General features: G+C 34.3%; 5 protein-coding genes across 12 annotated transcripts; 2 read left to right on the forward strand and 3 right to left on the reverse strand.

Annotated features, from left to right (window-relative positions):
* Positions 1–513: 513 nt before the first annotated feature.
* Positions 514–5,689, reverse strand: Dcaf12 (DDB1 and CUL4 associated factor 12-like protein). 2 transcript variants are annotated; one of them, XM_070654715.1, is made up of 8 exons: positions 5,238–5,689; positions 4,000–4,736; positions 3,464–3,919; positions 3,147–3,377; positions 2,766–3,050; positions 2,519–2,684; positions 2,056–2,185; positions 514–1,084 (listed from the first exon to the last, which is right to left on the reverse strand). In XM_070654715.1, the coding sequence occupies exons 2-8, from the start codon at positions 4,083–4,085 to the stop codon at positions 1,017–1,019; spliced, it is 1,422 nt and encodes a 473-aa protein (XP_070510816.1). In that variant the 5' UTR covers positions 4,086–4,736; positions 5,238–5,689; the 3' UTR covers positions 514–1,016. The 2 variants fall into 2 exon arrangements, with proteins under 2 accessions (XP_070510816.1, XP_070510817.1); XM_070654716.1 differs by having other exon boundaries at positions 514–2,185; positions 5,238–5,684.
* A 379-nt stretch (positions 5,690–6,068) lies between these two features.
* Tsr1 (Tsr1 ribosome assembly factor) lies at positions 6,069–9,939 on the forward strand. 2 transcript variants are annotated; one of them, XM_070654693.1, is made up of 13 exons: positions 6,069–6,255; positions 6,336–6,466; positions 6,648–6,921; positions 7,017–7,263; positions 7,343–7,540; positions 7,628–7,870; positions 8,052–8,220; positions 8,318–8,521; positions 8,601–8,824; positions 8,900–9,163; positions 9,253–9,363; positions 9,466–9,673; positions 9,752–9,939. In XM_070654693.1, the coding sequence occupies exons 2-13, from the start codon at positions 6,358–6,360 to the stop codon at positions 9,868–9,870; spliced, it is 2,370 nt and encodes a 789-aa protein (XP_070510794.1). In that variant the 5' UTR covers positions 6,069–6,255; positions 6,336–6,357; the 3' UTR covers positions 9,871–9,939. The 2 variants fall into 2 exon arrangements, with proteins under 2 accessions (XP_070510794.1, XP_070510793.1); XM_070654692.1 differs by having other exon boundaries at positions 6,071–6,466.
* A 700-nt stretch (positions 9,940–10,639) lies between these two features.
* On the forward strand, positions 10,640–18,292 carry LOC139101518 (N(4)-(Beta-N-acetylglucosaminyl)-L-asparaginase-like). 5 transcript variants are annotated; one of them, XM_070654720.1, is made up of 7 exons: positions 10,640–10,860; positions 10,975–11,018; positions 16,544–16,702; positions 16,794–16,950; positions 17,116–17,341; positions 17,418–17,710; positions 17,899–18,292. In XM_070654720.1, exons 2-7 carry the CDS (start codon positions 11,009–11,011, stop codon positions 18,134–18,136), a joined length of 1,083 nt encoding a protein of 360 aa, XP_070510821.1. In that variant the 5' UTR covers positions 10,640–10,860; positions 10,975–11,008; the 3' UTR covers positions 18,137–18,292. The 5 variants fall into 5 exon arrangements, with proteins under 5 accessions (XP_070510821.1, XP_070510822.1, XP_070510823.1 ...); XM_070654721.1 differs by lacking the exons at positions 10,640–10,860; positions 10,975–11,018 and adding exons at positions 15,877–15,966; positions 16,079–16,237; XM_070654722.1 differs by lacking the exons at positions 10,640–10,860; positions 10,975–11,018 and adding an exon at positions 15,927–16,237.
* Positions 10,945–13,687, reverse strand: LOC139101516 (angio-associated migratory cell protein). Of its 2 annotated transcripts, XM_070654719.1 has the most exons (9): positions 13,590–13,687; positions 13,337–13,499; positions 13,073–13,268; positions 12,737–13,002; positions 12,363–12,513; positions 12,077–12,288; positions 11,738–11,905; positions 11,485–11,663; positions 10,945–11,316 (listed from the first exon to the last, which is right to left on the reverse strand). In XM_070654719.1, the coding sequence occupies exons 2-9, from the start codon at positions 13,337–13,339 to the stop codon at positions 11,244–11,246; spliced, it is 1,248 nt and encodes a 415-aa protein (XP_070510820.1). In that variant the 5' UTR covers positions 13,340–13,499; positions 13,590–13,687; the 3' UTR covers positions 10,945–11,243. The 2 variants fall into 2 exon arrangements, with proteins under 2 accessions (XP_070510820.1, XP_070510819.1); XM_070654718.1 differs by lacking the exon at positions 13,590–13,687 and having other exon boundaries at positions 13,337–13,552.
* On the reverse strand, positions 13,859–15,555 carry LOC139101522 (thioredoxin-related transmembrane protein 2 homolog). The gene is made up of 5 exons (XM_070654730.1): positions 15,412–15,555; positions 15,149–15,329; positions 14,696–14,882; positions 14,415–14,610; positions 13,859–14,331 (listed from the first exon to the last, which is right to left on the reverse strand). Exons 1-5 carry the CDS (start codon positions 15,553–15,555, stop codon positions 14,233–14,235), a joined length of 807 nt encoding a protein of 268 aa, XP_070510831.1. The 3' UTR covers positions 13,859–14,232.
* Positions 18,293–18,438: the final 146 nt, after the last annotated feature.

Below are 18,438 nucleotides of genomic sequence, written 5' to 3' on the forward strand. Positions count from 1 at the left end.
GTTTCCTGAATCATCTTTGAGCGTGTCCGACCGAGATCGCCGAACTCTAACGTTACTGTAAGATACTTGGGACGACCGTGACAATACATCGTATTACAGAAACAAATGCTATCTCGATTGCACGGTAAACGCGACATTTCGCATAATCACAGGTCGGCGCTTTCTTTATTAAATGCACGCGCCTAATTCCACAATGTTCTCAAAGTGTGCGCCAAACAGCATGACAGGAGGCCAGCGGCACGCTTGGCAACGAGCTTGGTCAAACTTGAACAGATTATACTCGTTTATACTCGCATTAAACTTAATAAATTTCAAACGCACAGCAGGGAGATACAATTAAGTCCGATTTAAGCAATAAAAACAAATAAATATTAAAAAAAAAATGTAGATGAACATGTTCCTAGATTATTGGGCTACTGATGTGTTTAGAATTTTCTTCGGGTTATTATTACTAAATAACTTTGTAGACGTTGTTAACATGTAGTTAGTCGTAGTAAAAAAGTGATACTAAGATCTCCTTGCGGTATTATTTATTACACGTGAAGAAGTAGCATGCAGATGAAAATTGCGACGCTATTGTTAAAATAAGTATATGCTAAACAAAATTCATTGCGTGTTGCTATTTTGAGGCCGGTATTTCAATTTCAACTCGATAAGTTTGATGAAACCTAATATTCATCGCTATAACGTTCGTTGATATAAATTTTTTGCTCTGCCATTTGAATAGCATTACATTTATATACATATTATACGTAAATTAAATTATACACATTTTTTCACAGAAAATTTTCATAACTTGAATTAACATTATTTAATATACTTATCAAATTTGATAAAAAAAAATAATAAAAATAAATATTCATAAATAGCAGATGCTTAAATGAATAAAAAAAACTTTATAAGATAATTTTGTCATGAGTTATCCATAATGTTTCAATAAGTTAAAAAATATAATCCGGGTGTATATATATGCATATACATATATACATTGTATATATGTATGTGCACATATGCATTTATATATATGTATATATAAATATATATAAATAAAAATTTATAACTAATACTTTCCTGTCTAGCCTGCCTGGAAAGATAACTAAAATTAATTAATATTAAAACAATCGGTAATTAAATATACGTGTTTTTTTTATAAAATTATGATTTTAATAATTTAAATGTTTTATACTCATAATTACTAATACCCTCGTTCTTAGTTATGAAATATTAAATCGGCTTTAATTTATCGTGTAATATTTAAACGCAACATTAATATTATTCTTAAATTAAATAAATTTTTTAATTAATTTGTTTTATAATAAAATAGCAATCGATTCTTATTACTTGATAATCTGATAGTTTTATTTATAATCAATTTTTTTCTAACTTATATAAATTAATTTATTATACTTTAAATTATCTTATTTTAAAATTTTTTAATTAGTGAAATAAAAAAGTAACTTTTTTAATTCACTCATTTAAATTAACTAAACTACCACATGTTGTACGATATAATGTTATTATAATTATATGTCTTTCTAATAGAGCGTTTTTCCTTTCTAAAAAAATTAACTAAGTTTTTTACATTTTGTTTTTGGATTATGACCTGTTTTCACCGCATTTTTAATAAAGTACAATAAGTTAAAGTGAAACAAATGTACTTTTTTTCATTCTAATTTATTGCATACTAATGCAGTATTTCGCAAATAAAGCAAAAACGAACAGGCCGGACAGTTTAATGCAATTGTACAAGTATTTAAAAATAAATTGCTTATAGTCCCAATTTTTTATGTAATTTAAAATTTATAATTTTTAGTTGGAAAAAATTCAACAAATCAAATAATATTAAAGACAGTTAAACATTGTTTCACAAGTTTATCGTCTTTTTAAGACTCGAAATAAATTTAAGAGATTTTAAATATAGTCTGTAATTTTGAAATAATCGAAATATAAGTTTTTGTGACAAAATCATAACTTTATAATTTGTTTCATTTAGCAATTATTATATTTATTATTTTGTTAATTTAAACCTTCATTGCCATATCCCTGCATAGTTACCATATAAATTTGCCGGTAATGGACCTCCTGCCGTAAATAATCGAGTCCCCGATGCATCATAGCAATGTGTGTAAATAGCGGGAGTGTACTTCACATTTTGAAAACCATCTATATATTCTTCATCTGGAAACTGAAATCCCAAAGAATTAATATATAAGTTATTTAATAATATATAAAATGCATTAAAGGTATATAAAATTTAGTAAAATTAAAATATTAAAAAAGTCACGTATAATTAGTCTAGTATTGCTAACAATTTTTACGATATGACTTTATGAACATATCATATGTAATTCGCAAAAACATTTGAAACTAATTCAAATCTAAAAATTACAGTGACTAATAAAACAATCTCATTTTTTTATTACAGAACGCAACAGTCATTTAATTACCAATTTGAAAAACATATGAATCATCATCATTATTAAATATATAAATCATATCATTATTAAATGAAACTTACCACGTATCCTTTCGAAGCTTTTAACACAACAGTCCTATTGGAATTTATAGAAGATTCCAAATATTTTTGAGCTCTAACATCGTAAAACATAAGCATTCCTAAACCAGTTCCGATGGTTAGAACAGATCCTTGAAAGCTTGCAGATCTGATTCCACAACCACTGTACCTGTACACAAAAATGTATTGTTTTACTTTATTAAATGAGTTTAAAATACATTAAGAAATTAAAAGAGAAATTTATTATTACCGCGATGGTATTTTTTTAATCGGTTGCAGCGTACGCGCGTCTAGCAGAAGAGTATAAGATCTGCATCCAATCGCGTAAACACCATCGTCCTGTACAGCAAGACAAACGTTTTCTTGGCAGGCTGGCAGCTTTCTAGATATTTTCTGTTTGAAGGATTCGGCCGACCAGATATGTATAAAACTATTGAGAGTTAGTGCTGCAATCTCCTTGTACGCTTTATTAAATGCTAGCGCTCGCACTTTCTGTGCGGACTTACATTCTTTTACACAGACAGGTTGAATCAATCTATGCAGAAATGACAATTATTAGAAAATTTTTCTTAAATTTTACTTTCTCGTTTTTAATTTAGCAGAAAAGTAAAGTCTTAATTGTGTGTTTTACCTATGTGTAGGCACATCTCCTTTATCAGGAGCCTCAGCGAGATCTTGATCAAGTCGCCACAAAGCCATTTTCGTATCTCGGGAGCCTGACACTAAAAATTCGTCGTCTAGCCAACACATATCGAACACCCAATCCCTGTGGCCGTTCTCACCGACGCAAACTGGATCTAAAGTCGGCAATCTATATATCGCTATTTCGTTACTATTTCTCGCTCCGGTGGATAAAAGAGTTCTATAATATAAGAATATAAATTAGATTTATGTAATTTAACAATTATTTATTTTCTTTAGAGAATATTAGAAAAGAGGTGAAATTACCTTGAAGGATTAATTTGAACGGAATGAATGCCACATTGCTGCTCAGGCACGACATTGCCACCTGGACTAAGCTGTCTTCCGTGAAGAGATGGAATCTGGTCTAGTTTTTGCGTCGCTACGTCGTAAACCATAAGCTTATTGCACTTTGTACCGAATACCACTTGTCTATCACTTAACCACTGAGAACAAAATACTTTATTCATGTTGGTTAAAGTAACCGAGTATTCTTTGAATAGATCATGTGTCAATATGTGACGGGAGCCGTATTCCTGATTGATATTTCGTACTTCGCGCGTGTTCGTTTCGCGGGCGCGTACGTAATCTACGAAATTGAAAGACGTTCTCAGAAATTGCTTGCCCTCGATCACCGTTTCGGCCTCGTCGTCGCTCGATTCGTAACACACAAAATCGTCCGGTTTGTCCGGTTTTCTGTTTCTTTCATGTCGCAATGCTAATCTGAAAAAAAAAGAATAAGGTTAGTATAATCCTTAAAAAAATACAAATTCGAAATTAGCAAGTTAGTAATTAATTCTTACCTCTTGGCTCGACGTTCGTCAAGTCTACTATTATTAGCACATGGAGGGGACCTTCCATATACCGTCACTCTTTGTGTCTCAGCCATTATTATAATTAAAAGTTTAACAAGTTTTACAGTAATCAGGCAACTTGCAAGGAACACCAAGTATCGTTATCGAATAAATCTTAGCGAAAGTAAGAACCAACAGAAATTATTTATATCAGAAAAATGTGTAAAGAAAAGAGGATTGGCAACGTACAGCTTGTACGATATTTTTTCTATTATGTACAAGCAGTCTTTGATAAGGTATTAATTAATCTACTCCCTTTTTAAGTCTCTGTCTCATTTGTAAATAAAAAAAGTTATCCTTATGTTTTTTTTTTATTTTGGATACTTTAATTGTTATATTTGTAGAAAGATAATATTTATATTGGTTAAATTTTTTTTTTAACTAATGAAAATGAACATCAATTTTATTCAATTTCATATTTTTTCTGCTAAGACATGCAACAAATATTTATTCATAAAAATCTGCTTTCTAAATTTTCTTTTCGTTTCCTTTAGTTACTTGCAAATTTACCAATGTCTTTAGAATCAAGTTGTTCAATTATTTTATTAATCAATATGTAAATAAAATATAAATTTCTCAATTGACATCAACCATCTACAGTATTAAAAAAATGTAACGAATGTAGTTTTTAATTATAAATAGGCTGCTGCAAGACATACTTATCAACAAAATACATAAGGAGCGCTCTAAAACAATCAATAGAAAAATTAGTTAGTACACTTTTGCAAATATGTTGACTCTTAAAAATATTTATATTATGTGAGATCAGTTCTCTCAGCAACGCTACATTTATAAAATAAAAGACAATAATCTTAGCTAAATATCTTGTGCAAAAAAAACAATTTTTTATAGAAAAAAAATTAGTTAGGCATGTAAAATAAAAATTAACATTGTTACACGATTAACCTGTAATTTTACTTCGTGTGTAAATAAAAGCATACAAGCTGCAATACTTGAAGCAGTTTTACAACACTTGAACAAAGGAGGTAGAAACAGAATTCTCAAACAAAAAGAGAGCACTTTAGCGAGACAGAATCTATATCTCCGCGAGTTGTTTCTATCTCTGTATCTCTGCAAACTCGCCCGAGTGCTTCTTTTGACTAGACGTCTCCGGAGCGCGCAGCGGCAGTAACTCGTTGCTGAGAGACCCGGGATCGCTTTCAAAAGAATGTGATAGGTGCAGATACCGTTTTTTCTTCACCGTGTCAGTGATTTCAGCTGCTCGTGCGGGAGAACAATGGGGTGAGGATCCGTCGCAAGCGGTTCACGATGGTCGAGCCGCGACGGGTATCCTCTTAACTTGCTTAATTGTTCCTCTCGACGTGCGCAGCGGTTGTGTTTTGCGTCTCGAAGCGGTGGAGCATCAGCCGCGTTCGATTCCAGAGTCCAAGGCTCCTGCCTCCGCGCGGAGATGGTCTTGAGTCAAACGTGTGGCGACGGTAATATCGACTCCTGGACCGATCAGTGTCGTGCGATTCGTGCGTGTGAATCGCGAGCAAATACGATGCTGATGGTGCGGACGTGCTGGCGGCGTTCGGACGATCCACTGTGCGTCATGACGCGCATAGAGGCGCACGAGCGCAGGGTGACTGCACGGACGACGGCGCCGCCATGTTGTAGGCGACGCTTCAGCGCCTCGACGAGCCCGAGGAACGCGTCCGATCGACGCGGGTGTCGCGCGAGTAGTCCAGGGAAACGCTGCCGACGATTTATCATGAGAGCGTGGCACACCCAGCCGCGGCGATGATTTACGTCATTTACGACAAAGTGCTTTCGCGTCCACCACGTGCTCCCCGCACAAATGTCAACATCAGCTTGACCATCTCCTCTCTCCCCTCTTGCCCAAGGGTCATTAAATCCTCCTCTCGCATTCGTGTTTACTGCGTCGTGCTTTGACGCACGGCCGCGGCGATAAGATTGATTCACTCGTAGGGGAATGAAATAAACTTTCCAGCAAGATATTACTCTTCTTTCCTTGTTCAACGTTCGTTTCTTGACGATAAAAATAAAATAACCTAAAAAATTTGTCTGATTAAACTGTAGTTGATAATATATCTTACTGAAGAGGCGTCTGACCTATCGTCGATTTATACTACTGGCGCGTTCTCTGTGTTGCGCTGTTTTCTCGCAAAGTGCAGTACTGAGCTAGGCCAGGGTTGGTAACCTACGGCAGCAGGGAGGACCAACAATGATGGCGCGACGGTAGTGCGTGATCATGTGTGATGCTGTATGTACTCCGGCTACCACGTGGTGATTGATGTTAATTAATAATTTTCTTTTTGGAGATTGTAAGACGAATTTGTTACAATGAATGCGAAGCAAGAGACGCATCGACCAGGTGCACTCAAACAATCCAACAAACAGCACAAAACGGGAAGACATCGGAGTAAAGGTGCCATCCAAAACGCTATCAAAGGTAAAGTTTTTCTTTTTTTTTTATGCACAGTATTAATACATTTTTTAATAAAAATATAAAAATTATCGCGCAACCTATTTAATTAGTCGACAAAATGGCAAGTTTTTCATAAATTATAATTATAAATCGTAACCTATACATAAATGTTTTTAAATATTTTTTTTATTACTGTATTATACAGGAAAACAGAACGTTATCGGAAAGCCGTCTAAACGTTTTGAAAAGGACGTTCGAAAAGATGCGCGAAGAAATCAAATGTTGCAACATAGAAAAATGAAACGCGAGCAAGTACTTGAGCAGAAGAGAAACATTGGTGGATTTTCTTCAGCTCCCATCCTAATCTGTGTTATACCATTGCAAAGTAAAATGGATATAAAGAACATTGTGTCTGTTATAACTAATGCAGATGAAAATGCTAATATTGCCACTAGTCCAAATGGTATTACCCATATTAGGTACAGTATAAAACAAAAAAAATTATTTTTTATTTTTTGTTAGTAAAATAAATTAAACATTAAACTAACATATTTTTCTTTCCTTATTAATTTAGCATACCAAGATTGAAACAGCGATTTTCTATCATTGTACCACCTATAAATGATATTTTAACAACATTAGATGCAGCAAAAATTGCTACCACGATACTTTTTGTAACTTCTGTTGTGAATCGGGCAAATAATGATGCGCAAACAGAAATTATAGATGATTGGGGCAAGGAAATTATTATATCTATCCTTGCTCAAGGTTTACCTTCCACAATAGTTGCTGTGCATAATCTTCAGACACTTCATATTAAAGTAAGTAACAATGCATTGTTATATTTCAGTATAATAAATTCCTCATTAAAGAACTTTCTTATTTTGACGATATCAACAGAAACGTCAAGAATATAAACAATCTGTACAACGTGCAATTTCAAAATGGCTTCCTGAAGAAAAAGTGCTTGAGTTGGACACTTCTATGGATTGTTTAAATATGTTACGACGCGCTGGATCGCAAAAACAAAGAAATTTATTTTATAAAGATGTAAGGCCATACCTTTTAGCTGAGCAAGTTTCCTTCGAATGTGATGGAGTATGTAAAACTATTTTGTATTTTAAATTGTGTAAAAAAGTAAATTGAATACCATTTAATTATTACATAATTTTTGACTTATATTAGGATTCTATTGAATTTGGAACTCTCATGGTTAGTGGATATTTACGAGGCACAACACCGTTATCGGTCAATGACTTGGTTTATATATCAGGCTTTGGAAACTTTCAAATGTCACACATCAAAACATTGGCAGATCCATATTTAATTGGACACATTGACCGAAACAAGTATTCGTCTGGTGATAAAATGAATGTAGAACGAAGTAATCAAGCTGAAATAATTCTAACTGCTGATCCAGAAAAACAGGTTTCTCTAACATATTTTAATCTTAATAATTTGTTTTTATTACAAATTTTGAATTAGATGCGATGGTTAAGAAATATTTTTGAGCAATAGCTTTTTAATTAATCTTTGACATTGAAAGAAATTATTTATAGCAACAGTAATAAAATTGTATTTTACTATATGTAAAACTTAAAATGTATAGGAATCCCTTGAAAGTGAATACTTTCATGATCCAATGGATGCTGAACAAACATGGCCTACAGAAGAGGAATTGGCTGAAGCAACAATCAACAGAAATAAAAAAATTGTAAAAACTGTGCCAAAAGGCACTTCCGAATATCAAGCTGCATGGATACCGGATGAAGACGGAGGTATTACAGTTTATCAAGCTTTCTTTTTCTAAAAAAAATTACATTTAATCTAATTTAATTATTTTAAATTATTTAAACAACAAATTTTTGTATCTAGAGAGTCTCGGTACATGTTCAGAGAATGAATTAGACGACAATATGTCTGTGGAAGAAGCCAGATCTGAAGCAGCTAGTAGCAACGATTTGGAAGATGACGAACAATACGAAACTATTACGATATCAGAGGCGCCAATGGATGAAGAGCGTTACGATCAAGAGATCGATATGCTTGAAGAAAAGCAAGCTATGGAAAATTTCAAAGGTTACATGCACCTACCATAATTAATTCAATATGCAATTTTTAATTATCACTGTGATAATAATTTTCTAATAATTTACAGAAGCAAAATTGGATGCACAATTTCCTGACGAGGTGGATACACCTCAAACCATTTTGGCTAAGATGAGATTCCAAAAATATCGAGGTCTCGAATCATTTCGCACTAGCCCATGGGATCCAAAAGAAAATCTTCCCGTGGATTATTCGCGTATAGTTGAATTTGCTGATTACGATTGCAGACGAAAGCGCATTTATAAAGAACGCAAAGATATCGAAGGTGTCAGAGTATGTATGCCAGTCTTTTTTTTTTTTTTTCCTTTGCATATCTGTATGTATTTATGTGTGCTTGTATATTTTCAGCCGGGAAGTTACATACAAGTTTCTATAATTCACGTTAGTAGAGAGGCTTTTACAGCATTTGCCGCGATAGAAAATAAACCATTAATAATGATCACTTTACTTCCATACGAGCAAAAAATGTCTCTTTTAAACGTTGTCTTGAAACAATCGGGCAATTATACACGAGCTATCAAGTCGAAGGAGAGATTAATATTTCAATGCGGATTTAGACGATTTGCGGCATGTCCTATATTTAGTCAGCATACTAATGGTGTTAAGCATAAGGTGACTCAATGCATCTTTATTTTATAATTTATAATTTATTTTACAAGTACTTTTTGCACACAAATATTACGTTAAATTAATTTTTTTAGTACGAGAGATACTTTCATCCCGATAGCACTGTCGTGGCTAGTATGTTTGCACCGGTTACTTTTTCACCGTGTCCAGTTCTATGTTACATTGAAAGTAAGAGTGGCAGTCTGGTGGGTATTTTGTTAATATTATTTTTTTTTGCATTGAATTTTTATCACAGAATACCAATATGCAAAATATCCTAATTAAAAATAACAACAATACTGTTTTAGGAATTAGTTGCAACTGGTAGTGTGTTATCTTGCAATCCCAACAGAATTGTCTTAAAACGTGTCGTTTTGAGTGGCCACCCGTACAAGGTAAATAAGAGATCGGTGGTTGTACGTTTCATGTTCTTTAACCGTGAGGATATTGAATGGTTCAAACCGATACAATTAAGGACAAAATACGGACGTAGAGGCCATATAAAGGAACCACTTGGTAAGTCGATTAATTACCATTAGTTGACGCTGATAACAAATAGGTGCATCTTTGAAATCTATTTTCGATTTCTCATAGGTACACACGGGCACATGAAGTGCGTCTTCAACGGTCAACTGAAGTCTCAAGATACAGTGCTGATGAATTTATACAAACGAGTTTTTCCGAAATGGACTTACGAGCTTATAAATAAATAATGAATAAAAGCTACTCGATCTTGTTAGTTATAGAATTATCTCTTGCAGCAAACGTCGATACAAAAAGTATTCTTTACTATTTTTCTATACGCCGCGATATTCGTCGATCAAGTCATTCAATTATAATTTCCTGAATTATCTTAAAAAAACTAATTAATTAAATTAAATAATGTCCGAATATAATGCGCGCGCTTTGTAATCTCAAGTCATTTTAAAAACTAGAACAAACCAAAAAATTACAAAATAAAAAATCATGCGACTTACCAATCTGCATGAGCTTCAGCAGAGTTGTACAATTCTGCTGGTGACTGTAACATAAAATAAAACATTAATGTAGACATGTTAGTATTTAAATTAATGTAAAGGTAAAGCCTTTTGGTTTTTTTTTTTGATTTTCTAAAAAAGAAAAAATTTATATTTACCTATAAGTTGCTCCGCCGATGCACGATCCCCCCGGAGTCTGCTCCTCCTCTCAGATGGGACGTGTCGAGCCATCCTTCCGCGCACTGGACACTCGCGAGGTAGTCCACGACACTCCCGACCGTCTCAAATCCTCGAAGTCGACACGAGAAACGGGCTACGACGCACGGATGCCTCGACATTTTCATTTCAAACTCGAACCGCGTGATCGCCGTGTCCTCTAGTAGTACGTAGTAACACGAGTCACATACTATGAGAGTTCGAGGATTTAAGACGGTCGGGAGTGTCGTGGACTATCTCGCGAGTGTCCAGCACGCGGAAAAATGACTCGACAACTACTTCGTACTACTAGAGATCACGGCGAGCACGCGGTCCGAGTTCGATACGAAAATGTCGAGGCATCCGTGCGTCGTAGCCCGTTTCTCGTGTCGACTTCGAGGATTTGAGACGGTCGGGAGTGTCGTGGACTACCTCGCGAGTGTCCAGTGCGCGGAAGGATGGCTTGACACGTCCCATCTGAGAGGAGGAGCAGACCCCGGGGGGATCGTGCATCGGCGGAGCAACTTATAGGTAAATATAAATCTTTTCTTTTTTAGAAAATCAAAAAAAAAAACCAAAAGGCTTTACCTTTACATTAATTTAAATACTAACATGTCTATATTAATGTTTTATTTTATGTTACAGTCACCGGCAAAATTGTACAACTCCGCTAAAGCTCATGCAGATTGGTAAGTCGCATGACTTTTTTTTCGTAGTTTGTAATCAGGTCTCTTGAACCGATAACACGTCGTCGAGCATAAAACACTTAATTATAATGACGTGCACGAATTGGGACTTTTAGAAAAATAGCGCACGCTTTTGCGTGCACACGGTTTGTTTTAGTATATTTAAAAAATTATATGTTTATATACAAATAATTTTAATTTTTTTTATATTCTACGTTTCGCGCTTTATTAATGTACAAGCGAAATGTCAAAAATTCTGGCAGTGCTATCGTCAGAAACTGAGAGCGCTTTCTTCTCGTCACTAAAAAGAAATACAAAATCTGATAAATATCACTGAAGACATGGTATAAACACGAAAGTATTTTTCTTACTCAATTAATACCCATATCATCAAAGATATATCTACTCAAAATTATTCCAAAAAATAATTCTAGTTTTCATAATTAATAATTGATAAATAATGATATACCTGGATAAACATAAATCATATAAGGCTGATCTGTGTCCTGAGAATGATCGAAGGTATTGACCTGCTCTTGCATCAAAGCATCTTATTTTACCATCTAATCCTGCTGTCAATAATATCGCTGTCTTAGTCCAAACTAATTTTGTGATACCTCCGTCGTGTTTTATCTCGTGTCTAAGAATCTGAAGAATATTACAAGTTAGAGCTTGCTACTTATATCCGAAGAAAAAATTTAAATATAAATAAAAAAAAATACTTGTTTAGAGATGTCCCATATGTAAAGTTTTCCTTCTGTATTGTTAATGATTGTACCGGTTGCTGCAGCAGGAAACGTAGGATCTTTGCAGAATGCCGCAGCCTCTACGTTATTATTGGTGTTACTGTTAGCTCCATTTTTATTTAAATCCTGAAGTATACAAATTACCTAAAAAAAAATTTCAAAGTGCATTATTTTTATGATGTAAGCCAACAATGAAAAAACTTTATAATTTTTTCAAAAATTACCATTTTAAATGCAAGAAATATATAGAAAAAAATAGAGCAATATAATACTACTTTTTCTATGCATAAAAAAGTGTATTAAAATTTCCTTTACCTTCCCGTTATGTGCTGTACTTAATATAGTTTGGCTCTGTAGCGATATCGAAATCAACAAATTGTTATCCATATGACAATCGATAGCAATGACACCACTTGCGTGTCCACGTAATCGTGTTTGGTCGTGAGGAGTAGTAGACAACACAGTATTAGATTTTAAATCTAATACATAAATCGTACCGCTTCCATATCCTATTGCAGCGCGTTTTCCTGTAAGAATTAAAGTAAATTTAAATTGTTTAATTCCTTAAAAAAAAAAAAAATTTAAAAGCATATCGATGTACCATCTGGAAGAATTATTCCAGTCTCCGATCTATCGCCAGTGCCTTGTGCAAAGACTTTGAGGAAATCATTCTTTCGCGTTTTTACCATATAAACCTCTCCTGTCACAACACCTGCTATTAAAACGTCAGTAGAATGATGCCACTGTACCCACTGAATCATTTAATGCATAGAAAAAATAAATATTAATAAATTGCTGCAGATGATTACATTTAAAATGCAATAAATTAGTTCTTTATAGCCAAAGTATATCATACATATAATGCATTTTACATATTTTTTTCTTTTTACAGTAATATCTATTTTATTTTAATTGAAAATTACAATGTACAGCTATAAAGAACAATTATTACAATCAATAGTTAAGAGTGCTCACAGTAATATCACTTGTTAAAGTAGTTTGCCAAACACAGCTCTTATCGCTTATCCTCCATAAATTGATTTTGCCACGCATGTCAGCTGTGGCTATGTACTTGTCATTGTAGTTAAATTGTGCAAATATAACACTGTCATTGTGACTGGTACCAGTGTTAAAAATACACTCGCCGGTATTGGCATTCCAGATATATGCCATGTCATTTTCATCTCCCGTTGCCGCTAGCTTACTATCCTTACTAAGTGAGCAGCAAAACACAGTGTATTCTGAAATGAGAAAAAGTCTTAATATTAAACATGTTGTTTGGTCTCACGTAAAGATAAAATCATTTCTTACTGGATTCATGGCCGCGAAAAACGCACACGGCATCGTCCTTCACCTCCGCCGTCGAATCACTCTCATTATCGGACGAACTATCGTTCGTATTCTCGATCGAATCGTCCAAATCAATAATCTCTTCGATATCGTCCAGTGTCGTTAATTCAGTATCTAGTACTCCGGGCGGAGAAGGAGGACTATTTCTATCTTGCATCTATAAAAAAAAAAAAACGGGTTACAATTGTTCAGCCTACTTAATTAATTTATCAAGTTAATACTGACCATTACGATATAAATACTGCGATTAAACGCAAACCTGTTACTCCTCTAGTTTGGAACGATGATGAAACCGGTGAAACGTTAAATGACGCATGTGCTTACAAGCACGTGGTGCTTTTGCTCAATCGCTGTTACCTTTTTTTTATTCTCCTCTCTTCTTATCCCACTTTGATAAACAAAGATAAGATAGTTATATATATAACACATTAAAACTAAAAAAAATTCGTCTAATTAAACTTGTTTTTAAATATATTACTTTATGCTGGTCTATTCCCAACCCCACTTCGATTTCCACGTGGCGACTCGTAACAGGTTTTCTCAATACTAAAAGATCTCAAGTATATTACCTCCAGTAGTCTGGTGCTCCAGTCTAATAAAATGTTATTTTAGTTTCAAACAAATCGACTACGCGTCGACTGTAGTCCAATATCAGATTGAGACTGTCGAGATTCTCTAGGGCAGGATAGGTTTGTTCCTGTAGCTTTTTTTGCATATTTTTATTGTAATAAAAAAAAAACATATTAATTCAAGTGTAATTAAACGAATCTCTTTAATTTGAACGTGTTGCTAATCGTGTAACAAGCCCGCTGTACATATTTAAATCTTACGTTATGTATATATTATTTGTAATATATCTCACATTCACACGGTATACAATAACAGTCTGTGATAAATATATTATATACAAATGTTTAAACATAAATGAAGACGATATACAAGAGAACAGATCGACGCAGCGTGTACGACAAAGTATTTACACAAATACTTGTAGAATTGATTTAGAATCGGAACTCAATCAAGATAACACAGTAACTGCATTTTCTATATGGCAGAAGTTTGTCTAGCTGGAACTTGTTGAACTGCAAACTGCATTCTATAAATGTCTAAGTTTGTTTTCATTATTCCACCTTCAACCGTTTCTTCTCTTTCTTCTTGAGAGGATTTTTCTTACAGTCACTATATATGTGATTGAGATCGAACGCAGCTTGTACATTGTCCTGAAAAGAAAAAAAAAATTTAGACGAACGAAGTAGGGATGATACAAGATTTTAATCAACTCAATCTGAGTAATAAAGCATACCAGTGAGAAAAGAAATTTAACAAGCTTTCCCTTGTTATCCGAATAGGGACGACGCTCCGCTTCTTTTTCATCTTTAAAGAGTATTAATGTTGGTAGTTGTTTGCTTGTACTGGCGTCGCTGATATGATATTTCGCCGCTGCATCCGGATATCTTCCGACATCCACTTTGCCGAATTTGAAATTTTCCAATGCGTATCTAAATAAATTATTTTCGGTAGCAACAAATGTACTTTTTTTGTGGCAAAGGAAAAACTAAATTGCATTCAGTTAAATCGTCTTACTTGGCAGAAAGTTCGGAGAATATCGGCGCGAAAGTCACGCAGGCGGGATTCCAAGCAGTATAGAATGCCACCAGCCAGACCACTCTAGTGTCACGCTGTAGCTCTTCCTGCAGCCCGTTGGCTCCACGTAGATAGATGATATTTTCAGGTCCTTGATACGTTGGTTCTGGCAATACTAATCCGCATACTGCGCATATAAATGAAATTAAATAATTGTTTATATAAAAAACCACAGTAGTGTCTCGCTCGTTAAGTGTAGATGCAGCGAATCTAAGCCGTAGTGAGATCGACCGCGTATCTTAACGTGAGTAGCCGAGTTAGCAATGGCTAAAATATAAATTATTTTATATATATATATATATATATATATATATATATATATATATATATATATATATAATTTTATTTTATATATTTTATATAATTTTTTCAGAATAATTTTGTGGTTCTTACGTATAAAAATTAATGCAAATAGAATTCCCATCCGTACATCTGCATAGAACCACAGGATTAAATTGGCCACTTTTGTATATACAAAACTAGATGTCAGATAGTTTATCATGGTGACACTGCCTGTCTTTCTCGTTCGTATCATGATGACGATCATAAGAAAGAATAGAATCTCTGTTTCTCTCTAAAAACATAGGTGCTCGTCAATTAAATAATTAAATGCCATTAAAATCACATTTTTTAAATTTTAAATCAGCATCACTTACCCCGTCGAGCTCGCAGTCGTCTTGAGCAAAAATGTAGTTACAGATTATAGGAAAGCGCTTGGACAGGATGTAGGAAATGCTTAGAAGGATATTTATCAAATAGTACGGTTTAACGAGCAGCTTCAGATCCTTCTTGAACGACATTTCATGCGGTAGAGAGTAAAACGGTGGTCACTAGGATAACAGATTAAACATGAAGTGTCTCAGAACGTAGAAATATTATTAAACCGCGGTTATTGTGTGATTTGTCGTGAGACCACCTATCTTTCCTCTGACGATTCACTAAGACGATCAATATCTCGTGTACATGGTGAGTAAGGTGGTGTCAGCTGTTTTGCGGAGTTCATTCATGGATGGCGGATGTGATCGATGAACTGAGAGCGGCGGTCGTGAAAGCGGTTACAGGCTATCCTTATTTCCGTGTATTATTGATAGTGCGAAATTGCGAATCACACTACCGTTGCAAAGGCATTAGATTCCACTGATCAGATTGCCCATCGAAGGCCGCAGCCAGCTAACCTGTAGATAAATGGCTTATGTTATCAGGCGAATTCGGTGAGCGGAATAATAGTAGAACATTGACATTGTCGACAATCGGCGTATAAAAATATTTGAATAATTATTTATAATTTATATCGGTAATAAATAGGAATAATTTTTTTTTCAGGTGTTCTTTTTTAATGAACGTTTAAAAATTATACATTGCGATATTTTCTTCGACGTCAGAATTGCCGTTGCCGACGATGTTTACGTGGTTCAACGCACTCGCTAGAAAAATATTAGCAGTGTGATAACCTAGTTGTATATTTTTTCAGCAATGTAACAGGTTAGTAACAGTGAATTACGTTATCAGCCAGCCAGACTTAATCTCTAGCACAATAGGATGTATTATATGTAAGACGATTGTTTCAACTTCTCGGTAAATTTTTCGTAACAAGTACGCATTTATCTATTTTTTTTTATTTTTTTATTTATTTATTTTTTTTTAATAAATAGGCATAATAGGTAAAGTTTATCAAGAAAATTGAACAATTGGCACGTAGACATGTATTTCTTGCTTATCAGAGACATTTTCTCCCACTATGTGCAAAAGTTGTAATATATAATGACAACTGATACAGTATACTTTCAGAAGTCACAGGCAGAATGAGGGCTGCCAGTTTTGTGGGATTCTCATTCCTCTTTGAAGTTTGCTTGCTGATTAATGCAGCTGACAAACAGAATCCTGGCAGTTCTAGTAACTTTCCTGTGATAGTAATTACCTGGAATTATAAAGATGCAACTGAAAAAGGTATATTGTAAGATATTTAAAAATTAGAAATGTATAGAGAACATCAGAGGTTCTCACCAACTTTTAATAACACTGTTAATTATTATTTAAGCATGGGATGTGATTTATAATCAGAACAGAAGTGCTTTGGATGCAATAGAGGAAGGTTGTTCCCTCTGTGAGGAACAGCAATGCAGAAAGACTGTGGGATTTGGTGGCAGTCCAGATGAATCTGGAGAAACTACACTGGATGCTCTTATTATGGACGGGTAATAAAAATAATTAAAGCAAATAAACGCGGTACTTTTTAATTTTGTGAATACAAAGTGTTTGAAATAAAATAACAAATCATAAAATTGTAGGTAGGGAATTAGAATAACTATAATTATACTGTGATAATATTAATAATTCAAAGAATATATTATTTTCTATAGATCGACAATGGATGTAGGTGGAGTAGGAGGACTCCGAAATGTAAAAAAAGCGATTTCTGTTGCTCGCAAGGTGCTAGAGCACACAAAGCATTCGCTGCTGGGTGGGAGTTTAGCAACTAATTTCGCTGTGAATATGGGATTTAAAAAGGAGTCTCTGCAGACGGAGGAATCTAAAGAAATGTGGTCACAATGGAAAGCAAATAAATGCCAGCCCAACTTTTGGAAGGTATTTAAAAAAATACCATACATCTTTGTATTTTGTTTTAAGATTATTTTACTGACAATCGTGCTGTTTCTCGTAGAACGTTGCACCGGATCCAACAACTACCTGTGGACCGTATAGCGTAACGAATGTCGTAGAAGACTACGAAAATACATTCGTAGGAAGCGAGGATAATCATGATACGATCGGTGTACTCGCAATAGATTTGCAAGGACGTATAGCAGCTGGGACATCCACAAATGGCGCCAAGCATAAAATACCCGGACGCATCGGGGATTCTCCTATTGCAGGAGCTGGCGCGTACGCCGATCAGGATGTCGGTGCAGCGGCCGGCACCGGTGACGGGGATATCATGATGCGATTTTTGCCGAGGTATTCATTACATCGATACAAACGCATGTTTTTCAAATATATTTTAATGCGAATTATAAATATATTTATTATTTTAATTTGTTTTAAAATTCTCCACTATTATTTTAATCATGTTTAGCGAAATCAAGTTGATATGTAACAAATAATATTTTTTACAGACAAAAAAAAATATATATATATTTTTGTAGCTTTTTAGCTGTAGAAGAAATGCGACGTGGAGCAACGCCGACTGCAGCTGCTAAAACAGCAATCGGCAGAATTGCTCAGCATTATCCAAGTTTCTTCGGCGGGGTGATCGCGTTGAACAGAAAGGGAGAATACGGAGCGGCATGTAATGGAATGTCCGAATTTCCTTATTATATTGCAAATTCTGCTTTGGGTTCTAAGCAGCTTGCCGTTCAATGCAGTAATTATAGTTCACAATAGCTGTAAAAGCGATAAAACTCGTTGATTTGCGCGTGTTTTAACTTTTAGTAATACAAAGCATAGTATAATACTCTTTCCTAATAGATATAAGTGTAAATGTTTTATTAAAAAATTCTATTAAATATAAAGAAATAAAACTATTTTAAAAGTTAATATAAACGCAGTATAAATTTGAAGTCAAGAATTACATTCGTTAATTTATCGTCGATTAATTCGCCACTGTTTCAATTTACCGCTAGTGGCTACTGTCGCTTCGAGTTTAGTCAGAAAAATTCTTGGTAGTTCCATCAGAATCCACTACG

The sequence above is a fragment of the Cardiocondyla obscurior genome, linkage group LG04, assembly GCF_019399895.1.
Source record: "Cardiocondyla obscurior isolate alpha-2009 linkage group LG04, Cobs3.1, whole genome shotgun sequence".
In the NCBI taxonomy this organism is placed as follows: domain Eukaryota; kingdom Metazoa; phylum Arthropoda; class Insecta; order Hymenoptera; family Formicidae; genus Cardiocondyla; species Cardiocondyla obscurior.